Source organism: Fusarium falciforme, chromosome 1 (genome assembly GCF_026873545.1).
Source record: "Fusarium falciforme chromosome 1, complete sequence".
Taxonomy (NCBI): domain Eukaryota; kingdom Fungi; phylum Ascomycota; class Sordariomycetes; order Hypocreales; family Nectriaceae; genus Fusarium; species Fusarium falciforme.
Genome location: NC_070544.1, coordinates 6,436,475 through 6,450,955, shown reverse-complemented (window position 1 = coordinate 6,450,955; position 14,481 = coordinate 6,436,475). Strand labels below are relative to the sequence as shown.

At 51.8% G+C, this 14,481-nt stretch overlaps 5 protein-coding genes across 5 annotated transcripts; 3 read left to right on the top strand and 2 right to left on the bottom strand.

Moving 5' to 3' along the window:
* Nucleotides 1–1,739: 1,739 nt before the first annotated feature.
* NCS54_00186100 (Hypothetical protein) lies at nucleotides 1,740–2,589 on the bottom strand (the record flags this gene model as incomplete). The annotated part of the gene is made up of 3 exons (XM_053147476.1): nucleotides 1,740–1,833; nucleotides 1,887–1,983; nucleotides 2,034–2,589. The coding sequence occupies 3 exons, from the start codon at nucleotides 2,587–2,589 to the stop codon at nucleotides 1,740–1,742; spliced, it is 747 nt and encodes a 248-aa protein (XP_053003451.1).
* Nucleotides 2,590–3,817: 1,228 nt separating this feature from the next.
* On the top strand, nucleotides 3,818–6,511 carry NCS54_00186000 (Fungal-trans domain-containing protein; the record flags this gene model as incomplete). Its single annotated transcript, XM_053147475.1, has 6 exons — nucleotides 3,818–3,873; nucleotides 3,929–4,160; nucleotides 4,757–5,103; nucleotides 5,160–5,679; nucleotides 5,725–6,225; nucleotides 6,278–6,511. The coding sequence occupies 6 exons, from the start codon at nucleotides 3,818–3,820 to the stop codon at nucleotides 6,509–6,511; spliced, it is 1,890 nt and encodes a 629-aa protein (XP_053003450.1).
* A 657-nt stretch (nucleotides 6,512–7,168) lies between these two features.
* NCS54_00185900 (Hypothetical protein) lies at nucleotides 7,169–8,841 on the top strand (the record flags this gene model as incomplete). Its single annotated transcript, XM_053147474.1, has 4 exons — nucleotides 7,169–7,376; nucleotides 7,424–7,620; nucleotides 7,667–8,659; nucleotides 8,710–8,841. The coding sequence occupies 4 exons, from the start codon at nucleotides 7,169–7,171 to the stop codon at nucleotides 8,839–8,841; spliced, it is 1,530 nt and encodes a 509-aa protein (XP_053003449.1).
* A 399-nt stretch (nucleotides 8,842–9,240) lies between these two features.
* Nucleotides 9,241–10,517, bottom strand: NCS54_00185800 (Hypothetical protein; the record flags this gene model as incomplete). Its single annotated transcript, XM_053147473.1, has 4 exons — nucleotides 9,241–9,280; nucleotides 9,333–10,217; nucleotides 10,267–10,313; nucleotides 10,374–10,517. 4 exons carry the CDS (start codon nucleotides 10,515–10,517, stop codon nucleotides 9,241–9,243), a joined length of 1,116 nt encoding a protein of 371 aa, XP_053003448.1.
* An 810-nt stretch (nucleotides 10,518–11,327) lies between these two features.
* On the top strand, nucleotides 11,328–13,454 carry NCS54_00185700 (Ipa protein; the record flags this gene model as incomplete). The annotated part of the gene is made up of 1 exon (XM_053147472.1): nucleotides 11,328–13,454. The coding sequence occupies one exon, from the start codon at nucleotides 11,328–11,330 to the stop codon at nucleotides 13,452–13,454; it is 2,127 nt and encodes a 708-aa protein (XP_053003447.1).
* Nucleotides 13,455–14,481: the final 1,027 nt, after the last annotated feature.

Genomic DNA, 14,481 nt, shown 5'->3' with positions numbered 1-14,481 from the left:
GGGGGGCTTTGCGACGCCATGGTTGGGTTGCCTCTTTGTTTTGGTGGACGCCACAGAGATGCGGGTTATTGCTAGTCCAGTAGCCAAAGCAAGCCACGCCACTTGTAGGTTGCCGACTAGAAAGCCACATCGCCGCTTTTTGACGGATGCTTGAGAGACGGCTGAAGGGAGAGGCCTTGGCATGGCCAAGTCAACCTTGCACTATGAACTAGACCGCACATTGTCTCTCTAGGCGAGGCAGCCTTCAGTGGATTCTGGGCCACCCAAGGGCTGTCGCGGTTATGGTAAGCTGGTACACAACCCGTCTCAGCGCTGGGGCCCAGGACCTCTCAGACGCCCAGTAATTCGTTTAAGCTTATGCGGCTAGCATCAATGTTTATTTACCCTTGTCAGACAGGCTACAGCCAAACAAGGTCTAGAGCTTCGTGAACCGAGGGCTTTGCTCACCAGGCCTCGAACCCGGGTGGGCCTCTCCACGCGGCACGGAGGAGACCCGCGCCTCCGACCAAGGGTTTTGTCAAGGAAACTCTCAGAGGAGTAACAATAGGCGAGAGGCCATTGGGGAAGAGCCTTGTGAGAAGCTGTCACCTCGGAACGAGGCTCCCAGGAACGAGCCTCGCTTGGAAGTGCAAAAGCGAGCCTTGCAGTTCTGAGACAGATAGACGCACATATGCAAAGAGCCAAGCTGAAAGGTTCCCCAGATATCACGCACAGAATTCAAACAGGCAAAGTGCTCACTCAATTTTCGTCACAAGATGCTTCTCGCAGAATCTTACCCACCATGAAGGCGTGATCTGACTATTCATTCTCTTCTGAGAAATGACTGATTCACGAGCAACCCAAAGAAGCACGCCAAGAATGCCAAGAATCGCACATACCGAAAGACCAGCCCAGACCCCAGGTCTCCCGCCGATCAGCCAGCATCTCGGCTCGGTTGTCAGCCCTACCAGTTCACTAATTACCACCAATTGCCACCAAATTCTTGACCCCGTAGAACCTCGTCTGTCAATAACATGCACTTTGGGTATTGCCAGCCGCGGACGTGGCAGGCAGTCAGCAACGCCTTGCATCACTTACCTGAAGCCCGCAGGTTCCAAGTAGGGCGGCCTATGCGGTTGTCGCGACTATATGTCAGAGGGTAAACAAGCAGGCCAGGTTTCGCCTTGTGGGCGCAAGCCAAAGGCTGACTGACGTCCCATGTTGAGCTTAATGGCCTCAAGAGGCCTCAAGAATTGAGAACACAATCAGCTTCCAGAATACGTCTAATGTCAAAGGTAACGCAAAAGTGACGAGTGGCCTTTCATGAGTCATTCACATCCTGTTCGTTTCTTTCCTCTTGGTATGGGGAGGGGATAGACGACTCTCTCTTAAGCCACTTGAGCTGCGGCTGGCCGGAGCTATTACCTATTCCATCAGGCCATAGAGTAATTGCTGTGGAGATTACGCAGGGAGAGAACGAGAGAGCAATTCAGTCAAGACAAGGTCAATCAATTCCTGTTTCGTTGGTATCGACTCAAGAGTCATGAAAACCGAGAGTGAAGCTACCTATCATCTTAACGAACAAGCCCAGGTGCACCAACCGATCAGAGAAACAACAACACTCTCCCCTCCAGAGGCGCCATCAGCAGCCAATTCAACAATTCCAGTGGGGGAGCGTCTTGCTCCTGTCCGCATACTTGTTCACTTCGCACCCTCCCCCTTGAACCACATAGTTAGGCCTCGGTTCCATGAAGTTTTTTTCAGACCTTCCCGCACGGCCGAGCCCACTCACATGGCATTTCTCCTCTCTTAGAGATGGTAGGATACGTCTTGGGCGGTTCCGAACTTCCCCGTCTACATCACAATTAGCATACTTCAGTCTTGTCCAGGGTTGGGAAGATGCATACCCTGGTCGGTGGGAATATGGCCGGGTGTCCTCGCTGTCATCCACGGGATGGGGAATGGGATCAGGCTTCACTGGGTACGGTCGCTCAACTTGCTGGTCTATATACATCATTAGTTCTACGTCCATCTTCCCAAGACTTTGCACTTACGGATGGGGACATATCCAGTGTGTTTTGGCAATTTATCCGTCAGTTGAGGTCCTACCCTGTAGCGAAAGTGAGGGTGATGGGGATGATGAGGGCGTTCGAGGTGGTGAGGACGGTGAGGGTGGTAAAGATGATCCACCGCGTCATGAGGCCGGAAAGGACGGCCGAGAGGCTTGTGGTGAGAGTCGAGCGGCAGCACGCACTCGGCCCTGACATGAGACTTGCTATAGCTCGTGGAGCAGCTGATACCACTGATAACCTTAGAAGTCGCATCCACAACGAACTCAGACTCGCTCACACGGAGCGTTCCATGGCCGTAGTCATCAACGTTGAACTCGACGTCGAGCTTGAGATCCGAGATGGTAAGCTTGTTGCTGCAAGCTGCGCAGTGAAACTTCTTGTCGTTATCCTCAATGTCATAGACAGTTGTGAGAACAGTGTCAGTGATCTTGCTCTTTTCAAAGATGACGGCGAGCCTCTGGGCTTCAGATGGGGCTGTGTCCTTCGCCCCGCAGAATGCGGCGAACGCGAGGAGGACGATACCAAGGGTGAGCACCATAGTGAGAGCTATTATCTTTTTGCGGGGCCGGGATGCGGAATGCGGTTATGTTTTGTTATCAGAAGATCCTTTCATGCGAGTTTGTGGACCATGTCTAAGCAACTGGAAAAAGCTAGGGATTTATACCCAGAACCTGGTGGTTGAGATGAGAACAGATTGCCTCATAGACTCAACAACAACGGGAACTCGAGGGGTAATGGCCTCTTTGTGGACGCACCTGAGGTATTCAGGCGACGCCACGAGGTAATACCAACCAGGTCTGATGCGGTTATTGCTGCCATCTCCGAAAGCTTATCAGTCGTTGTTGGATTGGGCGCGACGAGGTTCATAATGGCATGGCGCTTTACATCGTCTGCAGGGAATTTCCCCGCCCGGGAACAAACCAGTCTGGTAATGTCAACGGCTATGACACGGCCGGGTCGGACGATGAGTGGGAGGCCTCGACGTTGAAAGCCCCCTGGCGGCCCGGCTCGGCGGTTTTCATGCCACTTTTGATACTCAGCGCATGGAAAGCAAAGATGCGGCTTCTGTTAAGAAACTCAAAACTGACAAACTTCGGCTCATACGACGTGCCCTACTGTCATCAGCAGCCGCTGTCTGATCCCCCGGAGCTAAGCCGAAACAAAGAAAGGCCATCCTGAGCCAACGAAAGCTGCTTCTCGAGCACGCCTAGGATCAGAGATGTTGATCTGATTATAATTGCATATTGATTATACTGAGATGCAAGGCTTGGTTAGATTACCACTCCATGGATCAATTGTCCTAGCCAATGTACCAGACAATCCCCCGCTTGGGCTCAATCGCTCAACTCAAACGCGCCATTGCGTTCAGTATCAACGCAGATGCGAAACTTGGTCATCTGCAAATCCGCAGATATAATGGAGGTCAGGTTCGAATCCCGATAGGTCCATTGGTATCTTCACCATGTAGTCAAGCTTCGTCCCATTGGCTTGGTAGGCCAAGGCGGCCGGCCTCCAGCATCTGCATGTCAGCCAAAATGGAAGTTAACACGTCAATGGCCGGCCTCCCGCTTCAACCACACCTAACAGAGGAGAAATGATTTCGCAGCGGCCCAAGTCGATCCAAGAATAAATACAGCAGCCTATGCCACTTTGACTTGCACATAGCGAACACTCATCTCTCCACCTATTCCAGCTTGGAATTTACCGACTGGTTTTTACCTCCAACGATTCGACCCGACTCTCAGCAGAAGGCTACTTCAACAAGAATGAAGTTCTATGCCGTCGCTATTGGTAGAACCACGGGAGTTTTCGCAACTTGGGAGCAAGTTACCTGATAAGTTCAGCTGCGTGGACCTCGGACTAACGAGTTTGTGCAGTGAGGCGAAACCCCAGGTAAACGGCTACAGTGGTGCAAAACACAAATCATTCAAGTCGAGAGAGGAGGCCCAGGAGTTTGTGGATCAACACAAGATAGAGAGTGATCCAGTCGTCGGAAAGGTCATCTTTGAGGAGCCTGAGGAGAAAGTCGCTGAATGGATGAGAAGCTCGCCCAGCCCAAGATCCAGCCGTACTAGGCGCGAAGACAGCCCGACCAACATGGCCGATGGAGTGAGTGGAGAATGGTTGTTGCGTCTCCAGAGAAGGGCAAAGTCCGTGGTTTGAAAGTTGCGAGACGGACAGGGAGATTTGAGAGAAGGGAGAAGAATTAGTTTCATGCAAAGTGTTTTCGTAGATAATTGGATATTATTTTCATTTAACCATACTTATCAAGTGGTCTGATCTAGCAGCAAACCTCATCATGACCAATTAATTGTCATGCCTTGGAGGGACTGGGTCGTCCATTGCCAGTTCAATGATTGAAACACTGCCATATATGTTGTCGATCATTTCCTCTCCTATTTGAATATGTATTGGTCTTCAGTACACGTCAAAGAGCTGATTAATCTTATCATGAGTCGTGGCCCTGCAGGCGGACATAACGGAGATTACTGGCCAGCACATTCGTAAGCCCAGATGAGGGTCAGATTTCTCTCAACTTCACATTCTAACCACGCATCGAGCCAAATCCCATGTCACAATCAGTCTCGGCTCGCGCACTGCCGCGCCTTGGTACGGCGTGCGATGAGTGTCGCCGTCGCAAACAGCGATGTGACGGGCAGCAGCCTGCATGCCTCGTCTGTCAAGAGTCTGGGTTGATATGTCAGACGACGCAGCGCGGTACACGAGGGCCAAAGAAAGGCTACATAAAGGCCTTGAAAGATCGAGTATCGGAGCTTGAGGCCCTCCTACAGAGTCATGTTAGCACCGAACAGCAGCAGGTGGAACAACCACGAGAGTCTAATTCAGAAGGCCTCTACGACATGATATTGCCGACACCGTCCACAGGACTTTCGGATGAACCACTGAATAAGGATATCCCGTTCTGGCTGCCAGAGACGACTGAAAATGCCGAGGCCTTTACTGGTCACTTGGCTGAGTTGACGTCGGCTTCAATGCTCTCTCTGACCTCTTCCAATTATCCACAGATTACGAGCATGATGCACGCTGAACTGTATGATAGTTCCTTAAAAAGCTGCTTCTATAGGGCCCTATTATTGACCTTTGCAGGGATCAACTCTACTTCGACCGTGTGCATCCGTCTATACCCATTCTCCACCAGAGACGATACTTATCTTGGTCCAAGGCATCTCACAAGACCACATCACGTATTTGCCTTCAACATACTACATGGGCACTAGCATCTCTCCTCTCGACCCAATTCACCCATCTGACGGAATCGCTTTACCAAACCGCTAAGCAGATGTTGGAGTCTCTCAGCCTGGAGAGCAAAGACCCCCATAGTCACGACACAGAGCTCGTACAAGCATGGGCGCTGATAGCTATATACGAGTCGATGCGTACATATCATCAACAAGCATGGATGAGCGCTGGCCGAGCCTTTCGCTTAGTTCAAGCATTTCATTTCCATGAGCTTGATATGCCGATCAAGGTAGATCTTACTCCCCCGCCGGAAGTCGACACATTCATCGAAAGTGAGGAGAAACGGCGCGTATTTTGGATGGCTTACTTCCTTGATCACCTGTTCAGCATGCGGAACGACTGGCCCGTTACTTTGAACGAGCATGTAGTAAGTGCACCTTCCATGAGATACGGATAAACTGACCATGTCCAGATCTGCACTCGTCTACCGGCTCCAGAAAGTGAATTTCAAAGCGGCCAATTTGCCCTGGGTCGTTTCTTATCAGAAGCAATGACAGATTCCAGTCTGACCACATCATCTCCATTCAACGAGTGTCTCATCCTAGCCACTATCTGCGGTCGCAGTCTGATGCATCATCACCAGGACAAAGTATCAAAAGCTTACGGTGATCTGGGCTCAGAATGGGAGCAGCAACGCCAATGGCTGGATCATATTCTCACGACCAGGCTTGAAGCATTATCTGACCGTTACCCATCTCCTACTGAGGCACACGATCCCCTCCTATTGTTTGCCAACATCCTCGGCCAGACCACGGTTGTGTACCATTGTAAGGGCATCATCGAGTCCACGGCCAACTCCTCGACCTTTGAAAATTCTAATTCCGAGTATCTCGAGATCCAGAGTCGCGCTGTAGCTGCCACCAAAGACATCGTCAGCCTTGCAAAAGCCATGAGCGAATTACATTTCTCCAAGGTAAGCCACTCACAAACGTCACATCTGAGCTTTCGCCAACATTCACATCCAGATTCACCCATTAATGCCAATTCCCTTATTCATCTGCGCTGAGTTTCTTTACGACCATTCTTCCAAGCAAGAGGCTTTTCAGCTATGTCTGCAAGAGTTGGTTTCCATCTTCTATGGGCTCACGAATGTGAACAACCATGAGCAGACCTACGTGGACTTATTACCTCGGTCATGCATCTCCAAAACGAAAGAGCTGCTCAAGCATGGTATTGGAGCTAGTACAGTTGAGGCATAAAACTCGGAGGACCGGCAAAATTAGTGAAATCTTGATTATACCCCACCCTTGAATGCCGCAAGACTGTCACCTCAGTCGTGACACGCTCAAGATGTGACGATCCGACGATTGGCGTTGAACATGGCCCAGACCGAAGAAAAACGATTCGCCATGAGATCGACCGCCAGTCACAAGCAAGGTCGTATACAACCGGTCAAGGAAGTCCTCGGGACGATCTAGCCAAGTCAAAGCGCCAGCCACGCACAAGAAACCAGACTAGCAAACCCAAGGAGCCAATTACCCTCGCGTGAAACTAAGCATTTAACGGAGAAGCAGATTATCCCTGCTCCGCCTATTCCGTATCTCGCATGTGCTATCGATGCCCCGGAGGCGCAGTGCAGTAGCACGAACTGAAAGTTCCCATCCCCTCATCTCGGCTATTTATCCACCTTGATTCCACTCATCCCGCACACCAGACGGGCCGGCCCGCTAAAGTTTCCATTCTTGCGCGGTTGTTGAAGAATCCATCTCCCTCCATCCACTCCTTCTCATCTTGGGTCACCGTCTTGCTTCTGGTGCTCAACTTAGTCCAGGGCCAGACTCCCATCTCTTGCGATCGTCACTGCATCCACTCGCCAGCATCCTTGCAATCTCAAGTCCCCATTGCAGCTCGCCACAATGGCCGTGGTAGCAGCCCTTTTGGACAACTTGGTGCCACTTCTCTTATGCTGCTTGGGTCTCTTAATTGTCCGAAAGTTGGTCATTTACAACAAGCTCAAACAGTTCGGCGGCCCCAGATGGACTGGCTTCACTGATTTGCCTCACAGCAAGGCCATGCTCCAAAACCGTTGCCATGAATGGTACGAAGAGGCGAATCACAAATACGGTGAGATATTGGAATCATTTCTTTCTTAGCTAACTAACACTCTCCAGGCCCAATCGCGAGAGTTGCGCCAACAGTCCTCGTCACGTCGTCTCCGGAGGTCTGGATGCATGTCAACAACAAGCCCGGCTACAAACGGTCTGATTGGTATTACAATGCCTGTCGTATCGAATATCGAAAAGACAATGTCTTTAGCCAAACCGACAATGACAAGCATGACCAGAGAAGAAAGCAGATGGCCCCTGGAGTAAGTTACTTTCATGGGTACTCATGGCGTCTACTAATATCGCTAGTACTCTGGGCGAGAGAATCTTGAACTCGAGAAGTCCATCGACCTCCGCGTTCAGGAGCTAATCGACCTCATCCGCACCAAGTACCTCTCAACTCAAGACCTCATCGTCCCCGTAGACCTTGCCCAAAAGATCCAGTACCTTACCCTCGACGCCATCAGCAGCATCAGCTTCGGCAAGGAGTTCGGCATGCTGCGCAGCGACTCTGACGTCGACGGATATCTCCAGTCAAGTGAAGAAGGTCTCGCAGCTGGTAACTTTGCTCTTGCCCTTGGAATCAGCTGGATAGCTCATGCCCCTGTCATCGGCGCCTACATTGCACCCTCTCCCAAGGACAATACTGGATTTGGAAAGATGATGAACGCTTGCTTTCGCTGTGTTGACGAGCGTGCTGCGAACCCCACTGATAAACGCTCCGATATGCTGGCATCCTTCATCCGTCACGGCCTATCAGGCGCCGAATTGCGTTCAGAAGCCCTTGAGCAGCTCGTTGCCGGCGCCGACACCACATCCACAGGCATTCGTGGAGCTCTCCTCTACATCATGACGAACCCACGCATATACTCAAAGTTACAGGAGGAAGTCGACAATGCAGTCCAATCAGGCCAAGTTGGCGAGGGCATCATTCCTCTCTCCGAGTCCAAGCAGCTGCCATATCTTCAAGCTGTCATCCGCGAATCTTTACGAATGTGGCCCCCAGCAGTCAACATCTTCTCCCGTGACACGCCTCCCGGTGGCGACACTGTAACCGTCAACGGCGAAAGCATCTTCCTACCAGGCGGCGTCTCCATTGGATATTCAGGACATGGCATCCACCACAGCGAAGAAATCTACGGCAAAGACTCAAAAGTCTTCAGACCCGAACGCTGGTTGAACGCAGATCCCGAAAAGCTAGCCGCCATGATTCGCACAAGCGAGCTAGTCTTTGGACACGGCAAATTCCAGTGCCTAGGCAAACCAGTGGCCAATCTCGAGCTTGGAAAGACCATATTCGAGGTAAGCAAGGGAGAAAGTTTCTTGTTGCTGATATCTAACTTTGAACATAGTTGATGCGCCACTTTGACCTGGCTCTTGTGAACCCAACGAAGCCGTGGGATGCTCGAAACTCACTCGGTCTGTTCACCATATCTGACATGTGGGTGCAGGCAATGGATCGAGCCGACAGATCCAAAGCCTAGTGAAACAGGCACTCTAGCTATTTTTATCAGGATCCAAGATTGTATAATGATTAAGATGGAACTCTACTTATGTTGTCGATGCCCCCGGATTTGTGTACTTTCAAGCGCTCGGAGAGTTCTTTCAGATTGATCACGTCAGTCCCAGTTTGCCATAACGTTTATTCCTTTTTATCGTTTCAGCTGAAAAGAGGGCATCAACATTCCCGTAATATCATCCCAAATCTACATATGTACTCAGTAATGGCGCAATCATTCTGTCTTGAGCAATTTATATCCAAAGCATGAGACAACCAAAGTAAGTATCGTGATAAATAAACGCTTGACGACGAATGGCAGCCTAGACCTAGCCCATACAGTGGGCATACCTCGGAGTCCGCTAAGAGAGCAGAGGAGAAAGGACTACTTGGCCGTCTCGGGCTTCTGTCCGTAAACATTGGTCCTGTGGAGTGGGTAAGCTATGGAGCGAGGAACGAGCTCAAAGCATCACTTACACGAGATAATACGGCCGAATCTTGGTGTTGCGTATGGCCTGGCGCATCTCCATGACAAACATCTGTACCTCGTCGTATTCCCACCCCATTATCTCACGCAAAATGAACAAGGCGAAGCCCTCCAAGCTCTCATCCATAAACGCCAGGTTGTACGCGCCAATCTGCTTCATCTTTGGGTCGCTGCTCCAAGCACCGCACGGCACCTGGTACGTCTTCTCCACAACCTTTTCGAAGCCGGCTTCGGTGATGAGCTTGCGCATGGTGCCGTCCATGGCAATGCGCAGCGTCCTGTTCATCTTATCCGTAGCTTCCCAGAATACCTGGGCCCAGCGCTTAAAGATGTGGTCGGGGTCGTCCCTGATCTCGGGCAGATCGCTGTACATATGGATGTTGATCTCCATATTCTCGATCCATCCACCGGGCGCCAGTGCCGCGTACGCCTGGCGGTAGAGTTCGCCCCAGTCGCTGATGCTGCCGTAGAGGGCTCGAATGTGGATAAAGTCGAAGCTTTCGGGGCGGAACGTCCATTCGAGCTGGGCGTCTTCGATGTGGAACGCACAGTTTGGGGGCACCCAGTTGGGCTGGATGGCGCTGATGTCGGTACCAATAATCTCGGCCTCTGGGTACGCGTCTGCCATGTCGATAGCCCAGATGCCGGTACCAGTGCCCACGTCGAGGACCTTGGACATGTGAGTGACGGGCGCGTCAAATAGGCGGTCGTTCTTGAGCATCACCATGAAATGGTGCGCTATGTCGAGGCCATTATTTTGTCTATCATCGTTGGGACCCCAATATTCGGTCGTTTTCGAGTTCTGAAACGTTCGCCCGTGAAGGTTGCGGTAGTCAAAGATGCTTTCCGAAAGAGACGCGGTTGACGACACAATGCTAGCAAAACGTTAGCCAACGGTGCGCGCCACGAGCAAGCCCGACTCGCCTTCCATCATCCTCATATGCGGAATCCTCTCCAGCATCATCCTGGTTCTATCCGATCGACCTAAATTAACACCCCGGTCTGTCAAAGTTGGGGTCAAAGCAACGTACAAAGGGGATCTGCGTGTTTGTCGGGTGGGACGTGGTGTCTCCAGGGGACGACGATTGGACCACCTCGGCTGGCGACTTTGGGGACTTCGGTGACGACTTCGAAGGCGACCTCGGGGCGTCTTGATCGGACTTGGGGCTAGACATGACGGTTCTAAAGACTCGGCAACAGACAGCTCGGGTGTGACGATGTGGGGATTCCGCTCTCTCTAGTGCGCTGGGAAGTGTTCGTTGAAGGCGGCAGGGAGAGGCATCACGGGAGCCAGCTAAACTAATTACCCCGCTATTCGCCGGAATGAAGACGCGATATTTCCAGGGGTCTGAGACCCATTTGTCAGTCCATCTTTCGTCTGTGACCCCCCGTTTGGCTGGGGACAAGTATTGGCTCTTGTGGGATGAACAAAGCTTGATGGAGCTTCTCACTCTTTAACTTAGATGAAATAACCTCAAAGCATTGATACTCAAGCTGTTGGTTGCAGCCAGAACGGTCACGTGGACTCCGCTTGGCTGACCGGTGCTGGGGTCCGCCCCAAGGACCTGGTAACCGATCGGCCCCTTATGCACCCGCCCTGGATTGATTGGAGTGCGTTGAACTGGTGCGTTGAACTGGTGCGTTCTCCTGCTTGTGTGATTCGGGTCTGATGCCTTTTCCCTGCGGCATACTCGATTCAGCCATCCGCAACTCTTCACACTTGAGACTCGACCTCCTGGAAAGCCGCCATGGCTGACTAAGGCCTGTCACTGCAGAGATGGAAGTCGCGTCCTCCACACTAACACATACCTACCAAAACAACCAGACACGTGACGTGTTCAGATTCCAAGTTTTCTCCCTGACGAGAAATTGTCTCCATTCAGAATCTTCTTTTCATCTCAAGGAATCAATCGCCGTTATTGGCAGCCAAGGTCAAGTCGCCACGCACTGGTCTTGCTCCAATCGAACCCCTGCCCAAAATCAACATGACACTTTCACACCCGGAGACACTTCGAGACCTCCACCAAGACCTTGTGCAAAAGTACAAGGTCCACGGTGCGAGAGTGGACGAGATTTGGAGGTCGCTTTCGAAAAGTCAAAGGAAGCATTGCATGCAAGCTGGGGCAACAGACGGCGAAGTACTGAAGCACCCATTGGACATCAGCCTCGGCGCTGTTTACAAGTTCATACCGGAATGGAATCTTCGCGACATTTCAGAGCCCGGTTCTGACTTCTTCCTCGAACTTCTCAAACACATAGCGACGACCACCCTGGTCCAGCAGTACTGCGGGTTCAACGGCGGACTTGGCGATTACCACCACATCGTCAACGTGATGGATAGAACATACCTGCGCCACGCCGACTCCTTCGAAGACTGCTACACTTTCTTCATTGACGAAAAGTACGGAGTATCTATCAAGCTTTCGCACGAGAAGGAGAAGTCATTGGCTGTATTTGCGCCTGCAGTACGGGCCAATGTCTGCGTGCCACAGTCCTTTGGCCAATTGGTGCTTGACAGGCAAATGATGCTACTCCAATGCCTTAATGTCATGGCGGAAGACGTCCTGAGAATGGGACCACGGACAAAGGATCAACAGCAGTCATTCAAGAACGACGAGGGAGATGGACTAGCATGTGCCTTTTCTAGCCTATCTGTTCGAGACACCACAGGCAAGATCGAGCTCAGAGACCTCGTGGCCAGCGCTCGCGACCGAATGTCGGCTCTGGAGGAACGTGTCGACCTCCTCCGCACCGAGTCTATCATGCTTGCCCATGCCGTCAATGCTGTATTCTTTAGTCGCCCGGACCTTGTCCCCGATGAGAAGGGACGTGTGTTGCCGGTGCACACTGACAAGTTCATCGGTGCCGCCTTCTTTGATGCTGTTGATATTGGCATCCAGGCTGGGGCTACCTGGGCCTACATCACTCGTTGTATTGAGCTACTAGAAGGCTCAACTAACAAAGCATACAGAGGAACTATTCTTCAAGAACTTTCCAATGTGTGCCACCTCCAATACTCCCGGGCGCAAGCTCAATTCAAGCGGCACCCCGCAACGGGAAGTGGCTCCAAGCGGTTCAGGCGCATCGCCAATCAGTTCGACAAAGCTGGTAACTCACGCCTCCACATGAAAGTCAATGTAGCGGAATTGACCAGGAGCGACCCTCAATGTCACTACCTCCTGCGACTGTGCCAATCCGAAACCACCACTGCAAAGGCCGCAGAGTGGTTGAAGAAACTGGGCGAACTTTACGCTTCTCATCCTTCGGAGCGCGAGCGACTGGTTGAACGGGAAGCCGAGTCTCTGGCCGATTTCTCTGTCATCACTGGATTTGTCAACGACCTTACCTCGTCGACCTCCCTCCCCACGGCTTCCCGCAAGAAGGGCCATATATTCGTCACGAAGAGTCAAGAGCTCGAAGCCGAGCTAGCGCCAATCAAGATGGAGATTGACTTGCGCGACTATGCTGCCCCCATCGACAACCTTATCGAGCCTGGAATGGCTGATAAAGCCTTCGACGCAATGGAAGCGCACACTGTCCAGAAGGCTGGCGCAACGCTGGGATGCCTCTACCAGGCCTTGGCCGAGGAGTGTATCGCTGATCTCGAGGATCAATGCGAGCAAGCTCAAGCGCGAAAGGAGCAGGACGGCAAGGCTGAGCAGATTCCGGTGCTAGCCACGCAAGAGCCTCTGGAGGAGCAGATGGAAAGTCGAAGGCACAAACAGAAGACGCGGCCTACTCAACCTTCCGCCTTCAAAGTAGCTACGAACACGCCGGAGATTGAAGAGCAGGAGCCTGCGCAGATGTCGCAGACCCTGAGTGGGAGCGAGTCGACCATGAATATCTTTATGAAGATTTTCAAAAAGTCGGAAGCTCGAGGCTCAGTGAGTTGGGTGTCGTTCGAGGCGGCCATGGCCGATCTGGGTTTCTCGGTCCATTCGAAGTATAGCTCTGTCTATACGTTTCGGTCGCTTGAATCTATGGCGATTCGGAAGCCAGTAACCTTACACCGTCCGCACAATGGACAGGTCGAGGGCGTTAGACTTTTAACACTGGCACTGAGGTTGAAGCGCACCTATGGATGGAGTGAGCAGACGTTCCAAGTTGCTTGAAGATGTGGCTTGTGAGCTTTGACTTACGAGTTCCCCCTGGAAAGTGGTGTTGATCTCGACGTGATTGAATGTACTGGGCGCGCCCAGGTCTCATCATCTACTCAACTATATCCTCTAGTTTGAGCGACCGCGGAATATGTCTCATGGCCCACCTGATTACCCAGGACGTGGGCATCATTCATACTTATTGGCACTCCCTCGGACCAGTTTGAGTACCCGAGTGTAGTCACACAAAGCATCACGGAACAGCAAAGACCATCTCCAGACGCTCATCTTTGTCATAATCTGCCACGGAACACAGCAATCTCGACAACTGACAATGCTACTCGGCGAGCGGATGTTTGACGCGCGTACACGACGAAATACAAACATACGGAGATCATGATCAACGAGGGACTCTTACCACACAAGCTGCCTTGTTCGTCGCAAAGCAGCCTTATCGCATTGTCTACCCAGCTCGTTCAACCGACGACGGCCTCTGTTCAAGAATTTACTGAACAGGATTTCGAAGGATTGTCGCATTGGGGGCTGTGCGCTAGCGGCGGTTCAAAATAATATCCATTGATCCATTGTCGGCCGGCTGGCGGTTACTCAAAGACATGGACTCTGCCAACAGACGATTGTACGCCATTGATCAATAGCCTCGATTGATAAGCCGGCATTGATTAACATAGACTCTCGATTCATGCAATCACTCAGCTGAGGCAACGAAGAGGCCGTGTTACGATTCGTCTCACCCAAACACAAGGACCCATTTGCCTCGGCGCATGGTCAGAAAAGCTCCATTCTCGCGCTTGGCGGACTCTTTAATTCGTCTCCTCAGAATCCCCCTAAAAATCGTTGGGTGCCACGTTTTTTGGTGGGAAGCAGCTTAGCAGCCATCGTCATCCCCGGGGCGGCCGAAGCCTCCGAAAGAAGAAGTCACCCCGGTCGGAGAGCGACCGATCAGTCAAATGCTCCGTCGGACTTTTTCGAGAAATCCCCAACGGTCTATCAAAGACGCTAGCGACTCAGCCTTACAGGAGAA